General features: G+C 40.8%; 2 protein-coding genes across 5 annotated transcripts; one reads left to right on the forward strand and one right to left on the reverse strand.

Annotated features, from left to right (window-relative positions):
• Positions 1–14: 14 nt before the first annotated feature.
• LOC119217777 (solute carrier family 35 member F2-like) lies at positions 15–7764 on the reverse strand. 4 transcript variants are annotated; one of them, XM_037471695.2, is made up of 10 exons: positions 7282–7760; positions 5466–5531; positions 5260–5387; positions 4692–4867; positions 3968–4095; positions 2850–3009; positions 2435–2591; positions 2299–2351; positions 1452–1606; positions 15–571 (listed from the first exon to the last, which is right to left on the reverse strand). In XM_037471695.2, the coding sequence occupies exons 3-10, from the start codon at positions 5355–5357 to the stop codon at positions 215–217; spliced, it is 1284 nt and encodes a 427-aa protein (XP_037327592.1). In that variant the 5' UTR covers positions 5358–5387; positions 5466–5531; positions 7282–7760; the 3' UTR covers positions 15–214. The 4 variants fall into 4 exon arrangements, with proteins under 4 accessions (XP_037327592.1, XP_037327577.1, XP_037327585.1 ...); XM_037471680.2 differs by lacking the exon at positions 5466–5531; XM_037471688.2 differs by lacking the exon at positions 5466–5531 and having other exon boundaries at positions 5260–5442.
• On the forward strand, positions 5543–20960 carry LOC119217737 (cullin-5-like). The gene is made up of 19 exons (XM_037471625.2): positions 5543–6392; positions 7857–7966; positions 9062–9161; positions 9633–9809; positions 10146–10287; positions 10378–10523; positions 11047–11127; positions 11702–11795; positions 12526–12656; positions 13050–13157; positions 13616–13680; positions 13812–13944; positions 14039–14170; positions 14791–14914; positions 15656–15831; positions 16431–16592; positions 16898–17016; positions 17287–17410; positions 18121–20960. Exons 1-19 carry the CDS (start codon positions 6369–6371, stop codon positions 18313–18315), a joined length of 2343 nt encoding a protein of 780 aa, XP_037327522.1. The 5' UTR covers positions 5543–6368; the 3' UTR covers positions 18316–20960.
• The last annotated feature ends 488 nt before the right edge of the window (positions 20961–21448 follow it).

The raw sequence follows: 21448 nt of genomic DNA on the forward strand, positions 1-21448 counted from the left end.
ATCATCCCATTTAAAGTCCAGTAATAAAAAAGAAACAATATTTTTTATGTATATATATTCATATAACACAAAGATTTGTTACAGATGATTTCCAGTATTGTCTAGTGTTCTGTTCCTTTTAATTCCGACCCACTTCTGTATGTAGATTCAAGTCTCAATAAATAAATACACGTGTAAATATACATGACATATTGACAGTTTTCCATGCTGTCGTTCACATTTTAGTGCTGTGTCGAATAGCAAAACCGTCCTGTTTGCTGCTCCCTCTTCCGAGAGCCTGTGATCGCCCTGAAGCTCTTGTGTTTCCGCTCTGTTTCTGCTCTTCTTCCAACCCGTCCTCCATCTCTCCCAGGCCTTGGTGCGCCTCTTCCTCAGCAGTGATCCTCACAGCCACCTCCCCTTTGGGGAAGTCTTTCCTGATGGCTGCTGGGTGGTCAGAGTAACCTTCATTGCAGATGGAGGAGGGAGAGGAGGCAGTGGGTTCTGTGAGGTCCCTGGGTGTTGGCACGGCGTTGAAGGTGATGAAGCCAATAAGGATAGCCACCAGCGATACCAGGTAGAGCCCAGAGAACTAAGGAGGGGCATGAGAACAAGTTGAAAAATGGTCACTGTTGATGTGAGGGAATATTAACACACTCCATCTCTGATATGGTGGGGTTATTTTCAAACCCTGTATGCATATGCAGGGTTTATAGTGTGACCACCAAATCGGAGCCAATTACCTTCAAGTATGAAACTTCCACAAATAAGAAACCTTTTTAACATAAACATTATTTACTTTTCAGTGAAGTAGTAGACATCATGTCTTATGACAGTTTTAAATACAAAGATTCTGGATTTTTCCAATTAGGGAAAAGGAGGATATGCTTTTTAAAGAACTCTTAACTAGGTAAATATACTTGAGTTTAAATAAACCGTAAAAGAAGCAAATCATAACTCTGGAAATGGAATGCAATCTGCAAATGAGGTAGAACACAAATAAAAATAAAAATACTATTCAAGTAAATATTCCTCACTTCGTGGTCCAATGAGTTGGTGTCAGCGAAGAAAAACTTCAGTAAATTATTAAATAATAATGTTTGTCTGTTGTGAAGCCGTTAAAAGGACTTTGCACTCACTGCTTTATGAAGTGTGCACGTGCAGGCGGCTGTGTGAAAACACACTTCGAGATTACAGGTTAACAATGATTATTGTTCATTTACGATGCTGTATCGCTTTAACATCCAGAGAGTCGAGGTGACCCAGAGAGGCAGGCACATGCCCTAACAACACCTGTCTGTGGCCCTGTGGCCCCGAGCCCATTTAAAACCAAATGAAACCGCTGGACACCAGCTCGTTGTTCAGCATCTGTCACTCAAACGGGAGGGAAAAGTGCATTCGTTTTGGACTACCTTCAGCGCCCTTTGTGTGCGTCTGTGTGCGTCTGTGTGCATGCGTGTATATCGGCTCACATTGTACTGGAAGAGGAAGATTCCGCAAAAAAGGCTGAAGAGGTCAGCAGAGAGCAGGGAGAGGTTTACGGCGGTGGCGCTGCTCATCTTCACCACGATGGGCATACAGCTGTAGAGAGTGTACATGCACAGCCCATAGGCAGAGAACAGGAGCCCTGAGAGGAGAGACGAGCAGCTCTCAGTCAAAAGGAACACGCCACCGTCAAGGAAACATGCTTTGCCGCAATCTTGTTAAGTGCAGATATCTGGCCTTTGCTGGGCCAACGCTTTGGTGTTTAGTCACTCTAAATAACTATATTTAACGAGCAGAAATAGAAAACATTCTGGTCTTTAGAGCACTCAGGTGATGATATTAATCTGTTTCTCTGTTGGCAGTATACAGTCTCTGAAAAGCTGCTGGTTTTTGCATGGTGTGAACAAAAGCACACACTGAATCCTGGACAGAATGGGAACAGGCCTACTAACAAGTTAACCAGCCTCCAGCCTGGGTGCTCACCTTTGTACGCAACAGATATTCCTAGAACTGCATACTTTTACTTTTCAGAAGACCAATAACTCATTACATCTCTATAATTTGGTAAACAGTTTTAGGTCATCTTATGAGTCTTTCTGTGACTCCCTAGTTGGCTCTTGTAAGTCATCAACCGAGGTCCATATGAGTCAAAGATTAGCCTCTATTGCCTCAAAATCACTGATCAACTTTCAGTCTTGTTAGGAGAAAAGCTAGAGATTACAAAAAGACTGGGCACTTTATATCGGTATTCAAACGATATCTTGACTGAAATATAGTCTTGCATTGAGAAGTCAATGAATTGAAGCGGCGGAGGGCAAATTTGCAAATACTCACCGACCTGCCAGCTCCACTGGAGGTTGGCCACTTCATTACGTTCCAGAATCACCCTGTGTAAAAGGAAACCCCAAACTCCTGGTTAACCGTAATGTTGAACGAGTGCTAAGTCGCGATTGCACCAGCACACACTTACATCTGCGCAGTGCTGATGATGGTGCCGAACAGGCCGACCATGCCCAGGAACTCCACCCTGCTGAGGTTCTTCACGGTGTATTCCTGACAAACATTGGATACGGCGTACAGCGAAGCACTGAGCAGCACCAAGCCATCCCCAAGCAGGATGTTTGAGGCTGAGGGGGCGAGGGAGGACAAGAACCATTTCAGTAACCCAATATTGTCAAAATGATACAGATTTGCTACAAGTTGCTTTGTTTATCTTCAAAAGCTTCATACAACCCCAAACAGACTTTTCTGTACAAACATAGATTTCCCATAAAGTCTGAGGAGAAGGCCAAGCAAAGGGTTTACACTTTTAAACACAAATTGTATCATTTTGATGAACACAGGCCCTCATCACAGAATGATTGGCACTTGAGGGAAGTACTTACTGGAACCTTGGTCTCTTCCAGCCAGCAGGTCGGCCCCCACCATGGCCCCAACCCCAAGGAGACAGATGCAGACAGCTATGTAGTGAACCAGACCGTATCTTGTCTTCAGAATCCACCAAGACAGGATCATCAGGACCGGGATCACAAAGGAGTCCAGCAGCTGGTGACAGAAAATCAGAAAAACATTTGAATATTAACACAGATATTGATGAAATTAAATTGATGTCTTGATACCGACACTGTAAACAGTAATCCTTCCAAAAAGGTGATAAAGAGGGATAGAGGGGAAAAAAGTCATCAACTCTTTGGATACACTATTTTAAGAAACCTATTTTGATACACAGTATGTCATCAATCAATAATAAAGTGAAATTTTTTCAAAGAAAGTTTCAAGTTTAATTCAACTGCACATTTCTAATTTATGTATCATTATAGACAACATTGTTTCAATTTGAAGTATTTTTGATTTAAAATGTCGAACCAATGTATTGCAAAGATCAAATTGTTATTTGTGTCTCACTATAGGGATATTTTGAGCTTTTTAATAGATTATGCTTGAACATTTTATTGAGTTTTACTTTCAAATTTGGTAAGTATTCTCAGTTCCTATAAAAAACCTACAATAAAAAAACTGTGTGGTCCAAATACATACACCCATGGGCAAGAATGTCATGTCTCTGTTAAATTGTTGATTCCAAGTCCCTTCTTGTCGACTAAATCATATCAGGCTTTTGATCGAGTGCCCTGGATTTAAATTATTCTGTTTTCCACCATGTTTTTGTGGTTTCCATAGGGCTCATGAATGATAAAACATTGGAGGGTTTGATCACACTCATCATTGTTGTTGCTTATTAGGGATGTGTCCCAGACTAATAGTTTAAAAGGGTAAAGTCCCCTGCATGCTTTTTTACATTCAAAATATTTATAAAATGTAGGAAAAAACAGGGGCATTATTTAAACTGTCAAGATAGAAAATAATATATAATTTATTTATGGATTTGTATTTACTCAGACATTTTTCAAGACATCAGAGCCACGCTCTTATTAAAGCACAACATGATGTGTTTTCTCGACCAATCTCCGACCATGAAAAACACACAAACACAACCTGTACCCACCTGAACGCTGGTGAGGGTGGTGTATTGGTAGGCTTTAACCACGGTGTAGTTGGCCTCCACGTCCACCAGCCCGAGCAGAAGATACTTCCACCATCGCCTCTTCAGTATCTGTAATACATGGCCATCCCCTGTGTTTTAAAGGGGAACACCTGGATTTGAGTATTGACGGTATTGATATTTACTCTTGTATTTCAAGTTTCAAGTTAGTATTGTACTAGTTAAAAAAAATATGATGCAGTAATATGCTTGTAAATTACCCTGCAGTATACTGTACAAATTGTGAAAATATGGTACCAAACTGACAAACGATTAAACTATACATGTATTCGTTTGTCATAAAAGTAAATAAATCCAGAATATAATAACAATATAATATTAAAAAACTTTGAAAGGAGCCATTTTGCCACATTTCATACTTCTGTTCATTATCCAACATTTTGAACGTAAGACTTTTCAGTTTAAAGAAGTATTTATAAACTGTGTTATTGTTAAATAAAGGTATACGATCTGAGTACACTGCCGAATAGTTTAGTAATAGTATAGTATTAAAAGTGTACTTTGCTACATTTCACACAGTTGCCATCATTTATAGGCAGAATTTGAGTACATAACTTAAATTAGGCAACCCTCATGTCCACCCAAAACATTTATTAATATTACTGATTATTTAACAAAGCGTTTAAGGTATTATCTCATGTGTTAGGACCCTAAATGTGGGTGTTACCTGTTCTGCAGAACAGCATTGGGGTGTAGGTGACACACAGCAGGGCGTAGTTAAAGAGGCTCTGTAGCATGGGTGTGTTCACATGGAAGCTCGTAGCCAGGTACTGGGAGGAGATGGCCGTCCCACAGATGAGCCCAGCCAGACCCTGACCCATGGCCAACGTCTTGGCCAACTGCCTGAGAGAGAGAGAGAGAGAGAGAGAGAGAGAGAGAGATGGCACAACTTTAAAACCATCAGGCATTTATGTTTTGGAATGTCGTCCATATTGAACATTCCTAAGAACATAACAATGGTGACCAATGGTGTTTTTAGTCAACTGCATTTGTCCGACCAATTTGACTAAATTTTCGGAGTTTTGAGTGCTTTATATGTAATATTTTCAGCACAGTATATTTACTAAAGTAAATGCTGATTACTTCTTCCACCAGTGGTGATGACTTCTATTCCAGAGGAAAGGTTTGACGTTATGACTAACAACCAGGGAACAGCTTGTCTGGTTCTGTTTAAAGGGTAACAACTTCTGCATCTAACATGCTTTTTTCTCTTCTCATTTTCTGTGTCTACTCACCAGGTGAAAACTTCCTTGGGCTTGAATTTCCTGAGCCTCACCACGAGTCCACATCCTTGGCTCTCGTCACTCACGTCCCCGGGTGCATCACCAGCCATGCTGCGATTCCGTTGATGGTGGAATCCACTCTGAGTTTTTTTAGTTACAAGCTTTTAACTCTTTGACTTTTCCCTGAATGATTAACTGACATGGAGGGCAAAGATTACCACTGATTGTCACTGATCTCCCAGTGTAATGTGTTAAAGACAGCCAGCAACACTTAATGGTAAGCGCTGATGATGAAAGATTAAGAAAGTTATCACATTGCCTCTTCTTGTTTTCACTCTCACCTGTAATCAGATGATGAGATAACGACTTGTGTTGGAGGAAAAGACTTCATCATTTTTTTGTTTCATTAAATGCTAATGACAACTAAATAAGTACATCAATTCGTGTGATGTACTTAAAGACAGTACTGGTACTTTCCTTGGTTATTTCCATTTTGCGCTACACTGCAAATTTTCAGAGGGATGTGTGGTTTTACTCCAGCATGGGTTAACTAAAAATGTATAATAATATAGAATAGTAATAATATTGGTTTATATATATATTCCAACAACATTAATAAAATTCCACAATTTTGAATTGCCATTTCCTAAATACCATACATAATGGTCCTTCAGGTCAACATGTAACATTTGCATTCCGTCCCATACAAATATTGAAGTACTTGGCACCCTAAAAGTTTCACCTGCATTATGCTTTTGCATTAATTTAAATATTTCCATCACTTTTGGTACTTCTACTACATTTTGGACACAAAGGACTTCACATTTCTTTTAGATTAGTTACTTTGCAGATTTAGAGTATTAATACAAAATATGAATAATATGTTATTAACTGAGTTTGGTCTGAATAAAGTGAATATAATGAGCCCTAACTTTACCAGGTGCAATTCTAAAGTAGTAAACGTACACTTGATTGATGCATCATTATAATCCAGTATTGATTCTAAAAATGAGCCATTCTGCAGGATGTATTGTTAGTGTGCAAAGGTTCCCATGACGTAATCCTGAGCCAGCTGTACTCGCTGTCTCGCGATATTCCGCGAGGTGCTAAGTTGAAGAAACATGGCGTCGTCAAATTTGTTAAGGGTAAGAAGCACTTCAATATATCGTATTTCCCGTATTTGTGTGCAGATTTAAACTCGCAGTTTTCATACTTCTCTCCCTAATATCGCATATATGTATATGGGTCCCATTTTGGCATGTATGTCCTTTCACTAATAGTCTAAATATATGAAATGAGTGCACAAATAGGTGCGTCTGAAGTCTCAGTTGTCACCGCTTTCGTTGTCCGAGTCCCAACGACTTAAATCCCCTTGAACATAACCCGTCCTGAACCGGACCTCCACACGTCCCGTAACCTACCAAAGCCAACCCGTGGCCCTTAAACTGCACTTCGGCGGGGCCGAGGCATTTCTAGAGAGAAGCAGTAGTAAGCCTTAAAGCATCTACGGAGGACATGGGGACTCGAAGGCGACATACACGTGAACAAGAACACGAACACTTGTGTCTCTGTGACTAATTGTTGCTAAAATACTAGACCTTTTATTTTGGCTATTCAACTAACCGAACTCCTCTCAAAATGTCCAAATACACCGCAGGGTTTTGTATCCACAAGGCCCAGTTAGGCATCTTTGCGCAGGTCTTTTTATGAACTAAGCTCTTCAGGTCCGATAATCATTGATAATAAACGCTAACTGTTAAGCATTATTCTCTAGAGAGGTAGCTTGCTATGCTAACATCAGACGTAATTTAGCATCAATTTATCTCTGACAGGCGCAGCTACCGCCCCTCACTTGGGGTAATGTTATAGGTTAAGATGAGATGATCTCTATGTATCCCTTGGTGAAATAATCTAAATACTAAAATGACTAGCTGCAACATTAAAATACTAAACTCATTAATGCATCATTAATAATCAATTAATCCAGTCGACACTTGTAGCAACTATGCAAAAAAGAAAAGGCTAATACTTTACCATCAGGTTACCCTGAAGAAGACTGTCATGTCGAAATCTTAGTAAATCTTGGCAATGAGTGTGTAACTATTTTCCTTTATGCTGGTACTTTGACCGTAGTCAGCCCCTCTCCAACGCTGGTGTTACTTTCCTATCTCTCTTATCCTGAGGGGATAGTCAATAAAATGCACACCCACTGAAATATGTTAGTTGCTAACCTCCAATGATTGTGTTTATGAAGTGTGATCTGCAATAACGCAGAGATAAAAATCTGGCCTCTTGGATCTTGGGAAAATAAGCAAAATGGCTTAAATGAAGCATTGGAACAGCTTCATATGCAATATCATTTAGACATGTTCAACTTAATAACAATAAGATTGATATAAAAAGCATTAAGTAAAATAACGCAAAACATGAACTAACTGAAAATCGAACTTTGATCCTGGCACTGGGTCTGTCTTCAGTCTTTATGTGCGTTATTGTGTATTCTGCCGCTGTCTGACTCTCTTCTCTCCCTCAACACCTCCTTCCTCATCCCTCCTTCCTCATCCCTCCCTCCTCTTCCGCCTGCCACTCTACTCATATCCCTCCTCCAGAACAAAGGGTCCCTGCAGTTTGAGGACAAGTGGGATTCGATGCGGCCCATCGTTCTCAAGCTGCTCAGACAAGAAGCCGTCACCAAGCAACAGTGGTTCGACTTGTTCTCGTAAGAGATGCCTTCTGCCCTGTCCTTTACTGCCTTCTGTCTCATTTCATAATGAGTTCCAATGCAGGATCAGTACAGCTTCCGCTGGCATTGATGATTCTGAACAAAAGAGCGCTCACTTGTCACACTGTACTATTGTGCATTTTGGCAGCAACCACATGCAAAACATACATGGGCTTGCCTGTTACCATAAAATATTGTGCTTTACAAAATCCCCACACAATGTGCAGCTGTAGGTAAGCCTCTTGTTGGGTTCTGTTCAGCTTATTAAGTCTTGTTTACATAGCTTTAAGAAAGTCTGTAGCGTCAAACTTCAAACTGCCAATTGTGTTTTTCAGTAAATGAAAATGAGCCCTTATTTCTGTATAGGGAGCAGGTCCTCTCCATGTTCTTCCTGTTGCTCCGTCATATTTCTAAAGAATCCCAAATGGGACAAACAATGACTCTAATGAGAGCCTTGTTTTCATTTATTCTTAGAGAGGGAGGGGTGAGCAGAGATATTGAGCGGTGTGCAATCTGCAACCTCAATGCGACAGTAGATGTCACTAAATCCTACACACTAGACCCTAACCTGCCAAAAAGTGATGTACAACTGCTTCCTATAGTAAAAAGCTAAGTCAGCAGCCAAAAGTCTTATTTATGGATTTAAAGTGATCCCACGATTTGTGTTTGTCTGTGGGGGTATAAACTTATCTGTAATTGAGGGTTAAAGGACAGTGGGTGTGGTGTGTTATACACATTTTTAAGTCCTCGGATGCAAATTTGGGATTTAACTAAATGAATAGAATTTGTGGTAAAAATGTGGTAATGTAGAGGATAAACGTTTACAGGAAATGGGTTGGTGATAAGGCTGGGGTAATTATTTACCGTAATGATTAAGGATTATCTCACAGTATTATAATGTTGAACATGATAGATTCTCATTGAATTATCAGTTCTAGTTGGTGATTGCTGCTTTCAACCTGAGACATAAGAGGGATGGGAACCCAAAGAGTGTAATTCTCTCTTCATCAATTCACAAATTACGGGATAGAGAGTTTGAGGTGCATAGTTTGACTGAAACAACTTTCAATGTGGTCCTTGTCTGTCCACCAGAGATGTCCATGCTGTGTGTCTATGGGATGACAAAGGACCAGCTAAAATCCACCAAGCCCTTAAAGAGGACATCCTAGACTTCATTAAACAAGCACAGGCTGTAAGTAGTGTGTGTGCGTCGGTTTTATGTGAATTCATTTTAGCGTTTGAGAGCTCATTTAGGAAATGAAACCTTTTTATGTTCATGTTACGGCAACTCAACATGTTACTTTCATGTGTGAATTAGCATGCTGGTCACTTTTACCCTTCAGTGCAGCAAGGAGAAAAGGGTATACAACAAGAATATTATACAACCACTACAGGTTTTAACATTAATTTATTACCACTATTGAACAAAGTATATTGAGCAAAATCTTTTACATACAGCGTATAAACCGCAAACAGAAAATAGATATTGATTAGTATGATAATAATAACGAAAGTGATGAACAAATGTGTCATTGTGTTCACTCTAGAAGTACATTTCCTATATTTTAAGATATACAAGATTTTTTACAGTGGTAAAGCATCAAGTATTAATTGGCCATCCTTTATCCTCTTTAACTTTTTTTTGCATCTGTTGCCATGGCAGCGGGTGCTGAGCCACCAGGACGACACAGCCCTGCTAAAGGCCTACATTGTAGAGTGGCGGAAGTTCTTCACCCAGTGCGACATCCTGCCCAAACCCTTCTGTCAGCTGGAGATCACGCTCATGGGCAAACAAGGCAGCAACAAGAAAACAAACATGGAGGACAGCATCGTGCGCAAGGTGAGAGGGGGGGGCGAGAGACGTTCAGTCAAAGCGCTGCGCAACCACATGCATGAAGAAGAAGAAAAGGGGAGGATGAGAGGCGATGAGATGGCATGTAAGAAGCAAGATGGAAAGGAGATAAAAATAATGAGCAGAGCAGCAGTGGCCACGGTTGTTGTTGTTGTTGTTGAAGGGGATGATTCAGCCAATAGAGCGGAGTTCTCTTTAAAAGCTCTTCATAAATGAACTGGGCTTGGCTATTGTTGGATGGCAGAAAATGGCGGCTAACATATTATTTAACAGTTTCAGCCCACTCGGTGCAGATTGATTACTGCCCATTTATTTGTCTTACAGCTAATGTTGGACACGTGGAACGAGTCAATCTTTTCCAACATTAAGAGTCGCCTACAGGACAGTGCCATGAAGCTAGTGCATGCCGAGAGGCAAGGGGAGGCCTTCGACTCCCAGCTCGTTATAGGAGTACGAGAGTCGTACGGTAGGATCGACAGAAACTGCAAATACTGTCACAAAAAAGACCAACCGAATAGTGCACTAATAGTAATTTGGGTTGCTTCTCTCCCACCAGTCAACCTGTGCTCTAACCCAGAAGACAAGCTGCAGATATACAGGGATAACTTTGAGAAAGCCTACCTGGACTCCACAGAGAGGTTTTACAGAACACAGGCACCGTCCTATCTGCAACAGAATGGTGTCCAGAACTACATGAAATATGTAAGCCACAAAGATACATATTATTACTACTGTTAGTAGTAACTACTACTGCTATGGTTCAAATTTGGAAAAGATTGCCTCCTCCAAATGGAGGGCAGGAGGTTTGCTGGTACTGGCCTTAGTGGTTTATTTAAGATATAAATGACACTTCTCTCACCAAAGCAACAGCTTTATGAACTGTATGCTCAGCTGGTTCAAAAAAACGTGATAATAGCCATAAGTAAAACTAGATCTAGCCATGTGAATAATGAATATGTAAGCATGCAGACAGTCTCATTTTCCTCTTGATTATAGCAAGATGTTGGCTCTTCAAAGACACTAGGCTTAATTAACAGATCAATTTCACATGTTAGTGCAAGGAAGACTCCTTTAAAACTCACCCTTTAAAACAGGTCAGACAAAACCACCAACTAAAAGATAGAGTAAAGATGGGCCAGTAGGTCCCGTTTACTGCCTTTAGATAAGAAGTAGGCTGCTCTTGCTAAATTGCTAAATGTGTGTTCCGTGTTGGGTTTCTCTGCAGGCAGACGCAAAGCTGAGGGAAGAGGAGAAGAGAGCGCTCAGATATCTGGAGACATGTCGTGAATGTAACTCTGTTCAAGCAGTAAGTGTCTTCGACAGGATCTGACGTTTTAGTACTAACTTAGGTTTCATGTGTTACTATTGAAGAAAAGTTTTTGCAAACTATTTCCCTCATTTCATCCAGAATTTTCGGTATTTTTAGGTCATCTTTTCAGATTTCATACAGTCACACAGTCATGTTTGTAGATCAGCACATTAGAGCCGTAATGTATTTTTGACCCGCCCATCTGTCCCTTTGCTGTGATTAACAGTACCAAACACAGTGTTTCCCTGACCATTATATAGAGCTCCTCCTGAATGTAGTCTAGAAGTATTCTTTTTTTCACGTTTCCAATTGTCCAAGTGGTCAGCCCCGATGGACAAATGTGCGCACACACAGGTGAGCGAGCAGACAGAAAGCGCGCAACTTCTACCCCCCAACCGCCGTCGGCTGGTCCGACCGCCCCCGATAGTTGTAAACCTAGGGGAAACACTGAAACAAATTATGAGACTTCTCTTCATCCTTTCAGGAGTCTCATTGAAGGTCTCTGATATTTGTTTTTTTTGGTCAAAGTTGCCCATTACAGTGAGACTTTGCATTGTGTGTGTTCTCTCAGCTAATGGAGTGTTGTGTTAATGCCCTGGTGACCTCGTTCAAAGAAACCATCCTTGTGGAATGCCCGGGAATGATCAAACGAAACGAGACGGACAGTAAGTACGCCTCTTTCTCATGTTGTGATGTTGCTAATGAGAGCCTCAATGCTAACAAATGTAGATCCAAGCAGAAGCGTGTGTGTGCGCACACTGTTTGTGTAAAGAGAGAGTGACATAAAGATTGGAATAGACAAAGGTAGCATTTTACAAGCGCTCCACTCAAAACGTCTGTTTAGGTTAGGGGATGAGGATCAGCTCCTCTTAATCTGAGGCCATGGTTCCCAGCAGGAAACCGATGGATTGCCTACTCCGGGTAGGGAATGTGTCCTTACCCCAAGTACCTTGGGGTCATGTTTGGGAGTGAGGCAAAGATGGACTGTGAGCTCGGCCACAGAGAGTTGGAGCAGCGGGGGCGGTATTGCACTCGCTTTGCCGCACCGTTGTAACAAAAAGAGAGCTGAGGATGATGGCAAAGCTCTCGACCTACCGGTCAATATTTGTTCCAACCTGCTGGAAAAGTTGCCCCTGCGACCCGACTCTAAATAATTGGGTGAAGATGAGAGATGGGACATTAGTTATTATAAGATTCATATTGCTTAGAATAATGATTGACTTAAGGAACAACGCCTGCACCTTGAGCAGATGGAAGTCGGCAGAAGGTCCCACAGAGGCCCTCTGAGGACTTGATGAATTGTGGATTTAGGGAGTGCTCTGCCTGCTGAGCTTCAGTCTGCATGAGCACAAAGTACTTTAAATCCATGGTGTGTTTCATGTGCCCCCCAAACAGAGCTGCAACTGATGTTTTCACTGATGGACAAGGTTCCCAGCGGCATCGAGCCCATGCTGAAAGACCTAGAGGATCATATTGTCCATGCTGGACTAGCAGACATGGTGGCTGCCGCCGAAACAATCACATCCGTAAGTGAACAAACACTCGATTCACTGATGAGTTCCGTCATTTGCACTTCCTGAAGCAACCCGGGTAGTAATGGTACCCAACAGTAAAGGGACAGTATCCTTACAACTAATACATGAATACATGTTTTAATACAACAACACATTCTGTGAATAATTATCATGTCAATCACTCGTAGACATTTTGGATGATATATCTTTCCAAACTAGTGGAGCTATCTTATAATGAAGTTTTTTAGGACAAATGCTTATGGCACAATAGATTTGTTGAAAGCGTTGTTATTTTGTTCAAAAAATCTAGAAGTCAGAGAGATTTACAGCGTGTAATGAACTAAAAGTGAATATTAGAGAGCAGCTTTTACACTGTTAAATCTGTGTGTGTTTGTGTTCGTCCAGGACTCCGAGAAGTACGTGGAGCAGTTGCTGACTTTGTTTAACCGCTTCAGTAAGCTGGTGAAGGAGGCTTTCCAGGATGACCCTCGCTTCCTCACAGCCAGAGATAAGGTCTTTAAGCACTATGGTTTCATCTGTTCTGTCCTGAAGGCATTTGAGTTCATTCTAGCCCACAGCATTTGTTTCCAAAATGTGTGTATGCATAAATAACCAAGCACCACAGCTCTATCCCCGAGCCACACCCATACACTCCCTGCTCCTATGCAGAGTTATTTAGTGTGTGAGAGACGTTCTAAACGACGAATAATGTTTATTGGGTTTCTAGTTAGATCACATTGACCATCAGCTCTCCCTGCCCTCTTGTGTTGCAGTAGAAATGGATCATTGACTGTTTACCTTGGGGCTCAAAAAGCGCTCCCTCACATCCGACAGCATTTACGCAAAGTTCTGGTGGCCACGAATTCATTTTCATTCACAATGAACATTTAAGTCTGTTTGTATGAACGGGGAAACTGCAGTTAGAACAGGAAATTACTATAAGCTAAGTGAAAACTGTATTCCCCCTGCAGGCGTACAAGGCCGTTGTCAATGACGCCACAATCTTCAAACTGGAGCTGCCTTTGAAGCAAAAAGGGTGAGTGGAAACAGGTCGATGTGGAAGGATCCAGCCTTTTCAGGACTGTCCTCTTCATTAGGAATGTGTCACATTTACACACACACACACACATACCACAAGACTGTATGTGTTTGTGTCTATCCAAACAGTGTGGGTATGAAGACTCAGCCGGAGTCAAAGTGCCCTGAGCTCCTTGCAAACTACTGTGACATGCTGCTGAGGAAAACCGCTCTGAGCAAGAAGCTCAGCTCGGAGGAAATTGAGCTCAAACTCAAAGAAGTGGTGAGAGTCTGTTCTGTGGGCAACATTACTCAGAGTAACTCGCTTTTTCCACTGCTCTCACCCTGTTTTCTGATTTTATCGTCTTTCCTTGCAGCTCTTGGTTTTGAAGTACGTTCAGAATAAAGACGTGTTCATGCGCTACCACAAAGCCCACCTGACTAGGCGCCTGATTCTGGACATTTCGGCCGACAGCGAGATTGAAGAGAACATGGTGGAGTGGCTAAGAGTGAGTTTAACCTTTCTATTTCAAACCCACTTATGTTAAATCATAGGCGCGGGACTAAAATTGTTTTTATCTTTGGAAAATATGTTAACTTTTAAAAAAGATTAAAAAACATAATTGACAGCAAACTATTATTTAATTCTTTGAGGTTAATAATTGGGTTTCAGTGATCCCAACACCACATCTCATAGTACGAGTATGTATGAGTATGAGTTGTGTTGAATATGAAGCTGTTGGTTCAGTTCCCATAACTCTAGTGATCTGTAAATGAATTTTTGGAGTTTACTTTTATTTGAGAGTAATGTATGCATTAAAAAATATGTAAATATATTTTGTTCAAATTTGGTCAGTGCAATAGTTTTAATTGCTTCAGGAAGGAAACCTAAATAAAGAAACGGCCCGAGTGGGCCGATTGATGGTGACCATGAGACAGCAGGCTCTTACTTGAGCACACCACCAACACATCGTAAACACAGCTGGAAATATCTGGTCAAAGAATAAGTAAACAAGACCAAACATCTGACTGAATTTAAAACAGAAAAAAATAATAATCTGAAAACAGGAAATAAATGTGTCCATCTTCCCTTGGGTTATTTGTGTGTGTGTGTGTGTGTGTGTTGTAGGAAGTAGGGATGCCTGCAGATTATGTGAACAAGCTGGCCAGGATGTTTCAGGACATCAAAGTTTCAGAGGACCTCAATCAGGTCTTCAAAGAGATGCACAAACACAACAGGCTGGCACTGCCAGGTAACGCACACGTTCACTTTAGTCAAGTCTATCACTTTGACACTAAATGGAGCCATATGCCTGCTTACACACATAGGTAAAGAGAATGAGACAACACTTGTTTGCTTTATGATGAATTCAAAGAAACAGATCTTAGTCCAATACAAAATTGCCATTATCATGTTGTTATTGCAACCAATAAACAGAAGTTACCATATTTGGCATTCGGAGGATTTAATTAATTGACGCCATACACGGCGCTGGTTGCGACCATTGAATCACAGTAAGACTGCCCAAAAACACACTCACACACACAATCAAGAGTGAAGAAGTCATGTTCGAATAGACTCCTATACAACCAGGCTTATTTTTGCAACTGAAGACCCGATGCACACAACCAACCACCATCATTAATTAATGACAACCAACTTTGATGCATAATGACAATGTAGAATCACTATTCCTTATTAATGTGCTATTTTGGATTTTGGGAGGGCCAACAAGTACGATGACAATAACAATGACAATAAGCAACTGAAAATATCAATGTAATACTATGCAGCAATCGGTCCCTTTCATTGCCCTTTTTTATTCTGCAGACACATTACCTGAGACAATAAGCACAGTGAAATTAGATGCTGTTCAATCAGAATTTAGAAAAATGTTTAGACATTTTTAATACCCCATTTAAAATTTGCATGATTATTTTTTGAGTGAATGCAAAGGAGTTAAGTGGACTTAAGTTTTTGTTTTCCCCTACAGCGGACAGTGTGAACATTAAGATCCTGAATGCCGGAGCGTGGTCGCGAAGCAGCGAGAAGGTTTTTGTCTCGCTGCCCACGGAGCTGGAGGACCTGATTCCTGAGGTGGAAGACTTCTACAAGAGGAACCACAGTGGGCGCAAACTCCACTGGCATCACCTCATGTCCAACGGCATTGTGAGTGAGCCCTAACAGTAGATAATGCAGCGGTCCTGCTTTATTAGGAGATTTTTTCACTCCTCAAATCTTAAAAATACTAAAAATGTTTTCCTTTTGTCTATGCCACTTCCCCGCTCTCTTCCCCGCTCTCTTCCCTGAACTTAATATGTCTGATAAACTTTCAACACAAAAGTCATTAGTAGTACATGCATGTATCTTTTGAAAGAGTCCTGTGAGGGAATGGTGAATGTTGCTAGTAAAATTAAAGGTAATATGTGAAGAGTAAAATTGAAAGAATACATTACTAGCATCAATGTTTTATATTCCTTTCATTTGTTGGTACTTTGCTGCATTACTTTCCATTCAACTTCAGGAAACCCTTTGTTAGCATTTGGTTGCTAACCTTTGGAAGGAGCTTATATCAAGCAGCAGATACTTTGCTTGATAGAGAAAACATAGCTGTACTGGGCATACCTTTGAAACAAAGTGCTCCCCCCAGAGGACAGTTTTTAGCAGAGGGGAAAAAAAATAATTAATTGTGACCTGTGAAGTCAAATGTGACACTGTCACTGCGCTATGCTCTTCTCAACCGCTGCTGCTCCTTCTCCTCCTCTCAGATAACCTTTAAAAACGAGGTGGGGCAGTACGACTTGGAGGTGACGACGTTCCAGCTGGCCGTATTGTTCGCCTGGAACCAGAGACCCAGAGAGAGAATCAGCTTCGATAACCTCAAATTGGCCACGGAGCTGCCCGACGCAGAGCTTCGCCGCACACTCTGGGTCAGAGCAGGGATACCTTTTTAAATGCTATATTTCAATCCACCAATTATACAACAAGTATGCGAAACTAAGATAATTACCACACTTAAATACATTTTATGCCACTCATGGGTAAGAAAATACTGCCAGGCGGACTGCTACACATGATATTTAACATACTACATTTTGACAGATATGTTTTTGGTAACTCTTCCAATTGCAACCCCAGGATAGTAACACATCCAAGGCTACCAAAATATGATTTGTGCATTGTTAATGGATGATCCTTCACATATTAAGATGGACTTCCTCTCCTCTCTCCTCAGTCTTTAGTGGCCTTCCCCAAGCTGAAGAGACAGGTGTTGTCTTATGACCCCCCGGTCAGCTCGCCCAAAGACTTCACAGACAGCACGCTCTTCTATGTCAACCAGGAGTTTTCACTCATGTATGTTATAGTGCATTTACAACCCAAAAACATGTATGAGGGGTCCCCATTGTTCTATTATTGAATTCCACTTGGAGATGTATTTTAGTTTATTTCCAAAACTTGTATTATATCCAAATTCTATACCTTCATAAAATAATATAAGTGTAAAATGATGTTTACAATCTACATACGTTTGTTATTGCCAAATAAGTGAACTAGTTGTTTCACGTCTGCACCACACCAGAACTGTACATGTTGTTAACTACTTCCTCGTGGTTTTTTCCCCAGCAAAAACTCTAAAGTTCAGAAGCGAGGAAAGATCAATCTGATTGGTCGGCTGCAGCTGACCACAGAGCGAATGAGGGAAGAGGAGAATGAAGGAATCGTTCAGCTCAGAATTCTCAGAACTCAGGTGCGAAAACACACTTGCAGCGCCAGTAAAAAAAAAAAAATTGCAATGGATGTCATGCTACAATTTCCTATTGTCTACTTTCTCCTACTTTGTAATTGTGCCAACACTCTAACTTCAGACAAATGACTAGCAGACACAAAGAGAATAGCACTGACATCAGTACATCACAGCCAGTTCTCCAGTTCGCCAGTCTTGGTGTTCTGGCCATCAGGCACACCGTTACAAATTGTCATGGTGATTGTGATCCCGGTGCTCTATGAGCAATATTTGTTTTCCGAACATAATTGTAGCATGCTCTACCGGGCGAGGTAGAGGATGCCCGACACACCTTTGCAGTGTAACAAATGTGACAGCAACTTACTGTCTGAAAGCAATGTCTGAAATGTACATGGCCGGCCAATGGGCAGTCAGTCTTTCTGGAATGATGTGATTGGTTCAATGATTTAGTAATGCCGGAAAAAAAGAGCAAAAAGGATGTGCAAAAATCTACTTGACCACTTTAATTGACGCTAAAAACATACTGGCCGTCCCAGCTTTTAAATAATGATCTTTTCTGACCACAACAGTTGTCTGTTTGTGTTGTCGTCTCTGATTGATTTGTGCGCCAGTATGATGGAGCCAGAACAGGAGGGATGCGCTTGTGTTTATAGACCCCCGTACACTGTAGAGCTCGAAGGGTTTGACGTTCTGCTGATTTTGTTTGTGAGCAGGAGGCCATCATCCAAATCATGAAGATGAGGAAGAGGATCAGCAACGCCCAGCTGCAGACAGAGCTGGTGGAGATCCTGAAGAACATGTTCCTGCCTCAGAAGAAGATGATCAAGGAGCAGATTGAGTGGCTCATCGAACACAAGTACATAAAGAGGGAAGAGGCGGACATCAACACCTTCATCTACATGGCCTAGGCAGAGAGCGAGAGAGATATAGAGTGAGGGATGGAACGCTGCCTCGCTCGGCTGTATTACTACTGGGCTACCGCCGTTTTAAAAACTTTGCGAGAGGAGAAGGAGCAAAAAGAATGCATGAGGGAGCGCGAGAAGTAAGGGGTGCGTTCAAGGAGGAGGAGCCTTGTCAAACAATAGTAATATTTATTTGTGTTTGTGAGACGCCTGTCAGTGTGTTACGGAGGTGAGAGTAAAGTCGTCCGACTGTCTGTATCCCCTGCCCTCTGGTGTCTGATCAGACGCGGGGAGAAACACCGTCTGCGCTTAGCGGCTGAGAGGAAAAGAGATGGTGACAAAATTCAGTGAAATACTTCCTGCCTTTCTTTGTCAGTCAGGAACTGTGGAGAAGGAATCACAAGGAGGTCCGAAAGAACAAAAATAACTAGCTGATGTCAATCCTTCGCTTTCACTTAATGCCATCTTTGCGGCAGCCATTTTGCATACCTCCTTCTCTACATATGTCCTTTTTTTGAACTGGGAATGCAAAAACAATGTAAAGCTGCAAGTGAAAACTGCCATTGAGGAGGAACGGACACCGCTGGAGACATTAAAACTCCTGTTGCGTATTTTTGCCAAATTGTGTGTGTGTGTGTGTGTGTGTCTGCGTGTGTGTGTGGCGTGTGCGCGCCTTCAACAGCATGCTGCTCTATGATTTTTGTTTGTTTGTTGGAGGATATGTCACACTTTGTGGTTGCGTCTAAGAACTTTGGGAAATCCTGACCCACCCCCCCCTTTTTTTGAAATTATAATAATTCTTTTTTTCTTCTTCTTTTGTCTGTCAACGTGTGAACAACTGTTGACTGTGACTTAATTTTGTGTCGTTCTCTGATTCTTTTTCAAATGTCCTTTTTCAACTGAACTTGCTAGGAAGAGGAAAGACAACAGTGAATGTGTGGGATTTAATTTAAATGTATTTATTCAGTATTTATGAAATATATTGCTTTCATTTATTAAAATGTTTTGTTTTTTTCATGTATTGTCTTATAACAGATGTTTTCTCAGCGTGCATCCATTGTGGTGACGCAGCATTTCTTTCTTTCTTCTGCAACTCTGTCGTCTTATGAGAAAAAGTTAGTGTTTAGCCAAATTTGATCTCCACCTTTACCGATTTTGATTCACACCTGCAGTTTGTCCAAATGCTGAAATGGCTTCCGTCAATTTGAGATATCACTCTTCAAGCCAGAAAGAGTCATTCTTGTTACTAGCCACTGTTCTGAGAATGTGAAAGCTTCTTCTTTTTGTTTTCTGATTTTGAAGTGTCGGGCTTGAGGCAAAACAAAAATCGATCCCATTGTGCCATTCTATTCTTCAGGCACAGACCATTTAGCATATGATTGTGTGTTCCTAAACTTCAAAATCAACAACTTTTGACACAGCTGTAACGTCATGACCTCCACTCATGTGATCCTCCCAAATAAGTCAGTCAAAATCCTAAAAAAATAATTATCTCGCTTATCGCCTCCATCCAGGAGGAGTAATTTTCTCCTACAGAAATGGTCCTAGAATGCAAAGCAACAGAAAAACAATCTTCTATTATGTTGTATTTCCACATCCTTGCAGGCATATATGATTGAAATGAGCCAAATTAGAGAATAAGGCATTCTGGGAAATGTAGGTTATTAAAGTAGATGACAATTTGTAAAACATGCTGGGGGCAAAGTTGATCCATCAATCTCTCTTATATCGCTTCAATTTTATTCTGCGTTTAGAGTTGATCAGCAAATGTAAGCATGCAAGCATTAAGGCCTCAGAGTGGTAAACGGGGTAAACATTATGCCTGCATGTTAGCAATGTCTAATTCTCAACTCTTCGTCAGCATTGTCTAAAATGTGGAAAATCGATTGTATGCAAAGAATTAACGTTCTTTGCTTCATAAAAGTAGAATTTATACCAGAAGAGTTGGATTGCATCACACCGGTCAGTATGTATGTGTAAGCAATGGGGTGGCCACTGAGTAAAGAGCTCTCTTTTTAAATGTTGATTCAACTTTAATTTAATTTTTGTATTTCTGGTACCGAAGTGTTTAACAAGCTGCACCGAAAATATAGTTTATCTTTTTTGTAAAGCATTAACAGCATTAAAAGATGTCACTTTCCTCCACTTTTTCTTTTGACATACTGAACATCTTGGTTTGCTGCCCTTATTTATTTTGCATTCTACATTTTGTTTAACGTTTAACAATAGATTCATGTGTTCTGTCCAATCAATAATCAGTATTAGCTCGGGAAGCTGAAACCTCCATTGACATCTGGTTAAACTTCAGTCAGTGTTTTTTTTTTTAAAACCTTAGGAGCTGGCTTTGGTTGCTATGGTTACTGTGTTTTCCTCCTTGGATCCTTCTGTACCCGCCCTCCCATCAGCACCGACCTTCCAGAGGCGGCCACTCTACCTGTAGCCTTGCATCATAGCGACACTTGAACTAAACACAGTCGCTTAAAATCGAAACTAGACAAATGTTTTTTCATGCCATCGAGGGAAGCTGTGGCGCGTCGGGTTGGTTAGAACGGGTTCAACTACTTTGATGTGCTGCTTTGTTCTGCTTGTTACACTTTTTGAAAAGCTGAGTATTTTATTTTCTGGCAAAAATAAAACAGTAAACAACTGTACAGATGGATATTTATGTTTTCTTTCTCTTCCAGACCACAAGCCACTGAGGTTTTTATTTTTGTCCGATTATATCAGTTGTAACCATGGCAATCCACACATGTGGACAATGACTACATGACAATGTGGTAACGTGCGTTGGTCGCTTCTTGACATATTGTGTGACATTTATGACTTCCTTTTATTTGTTTGCATATTTTTTCTCATTTTTACCACAGCCAAACTCAAGAAAATAAAAACTGCCCAAACACAAGCAAAAATAATTTTTTAGGGGATTTTGGTAGTCGAAATGCAAATGGGTGGAAGTCGTTTAACGTTAATATAGTAAACATATACAGCATATACGTTAACAAAATAGATGAATATTAGAGAGTAAAAATGAATATGTCTTTTGTAATTCACACCACAAATTGAAATACATAGAAACTATAGACCTATGCAAACAGTGTGTTTCTTTCATAAAATAGTCCACTATTTTGTTGTTAGTGTT

This window comes from Pungitius pungitius, chromosome 3, assembly GCF_949316345.1.
Source record: "Pungitius pungitius chromosome 3, fPunPun2.1, whole genome shotgun sequence".
NCBI classification, from domain to species: domain Eukaryota; kingdom Metazoa; phylum Chordata; class Actinopteri; order Perciformes; family Gasterosteidae; genus Pungitius; species Pungitius pungitius.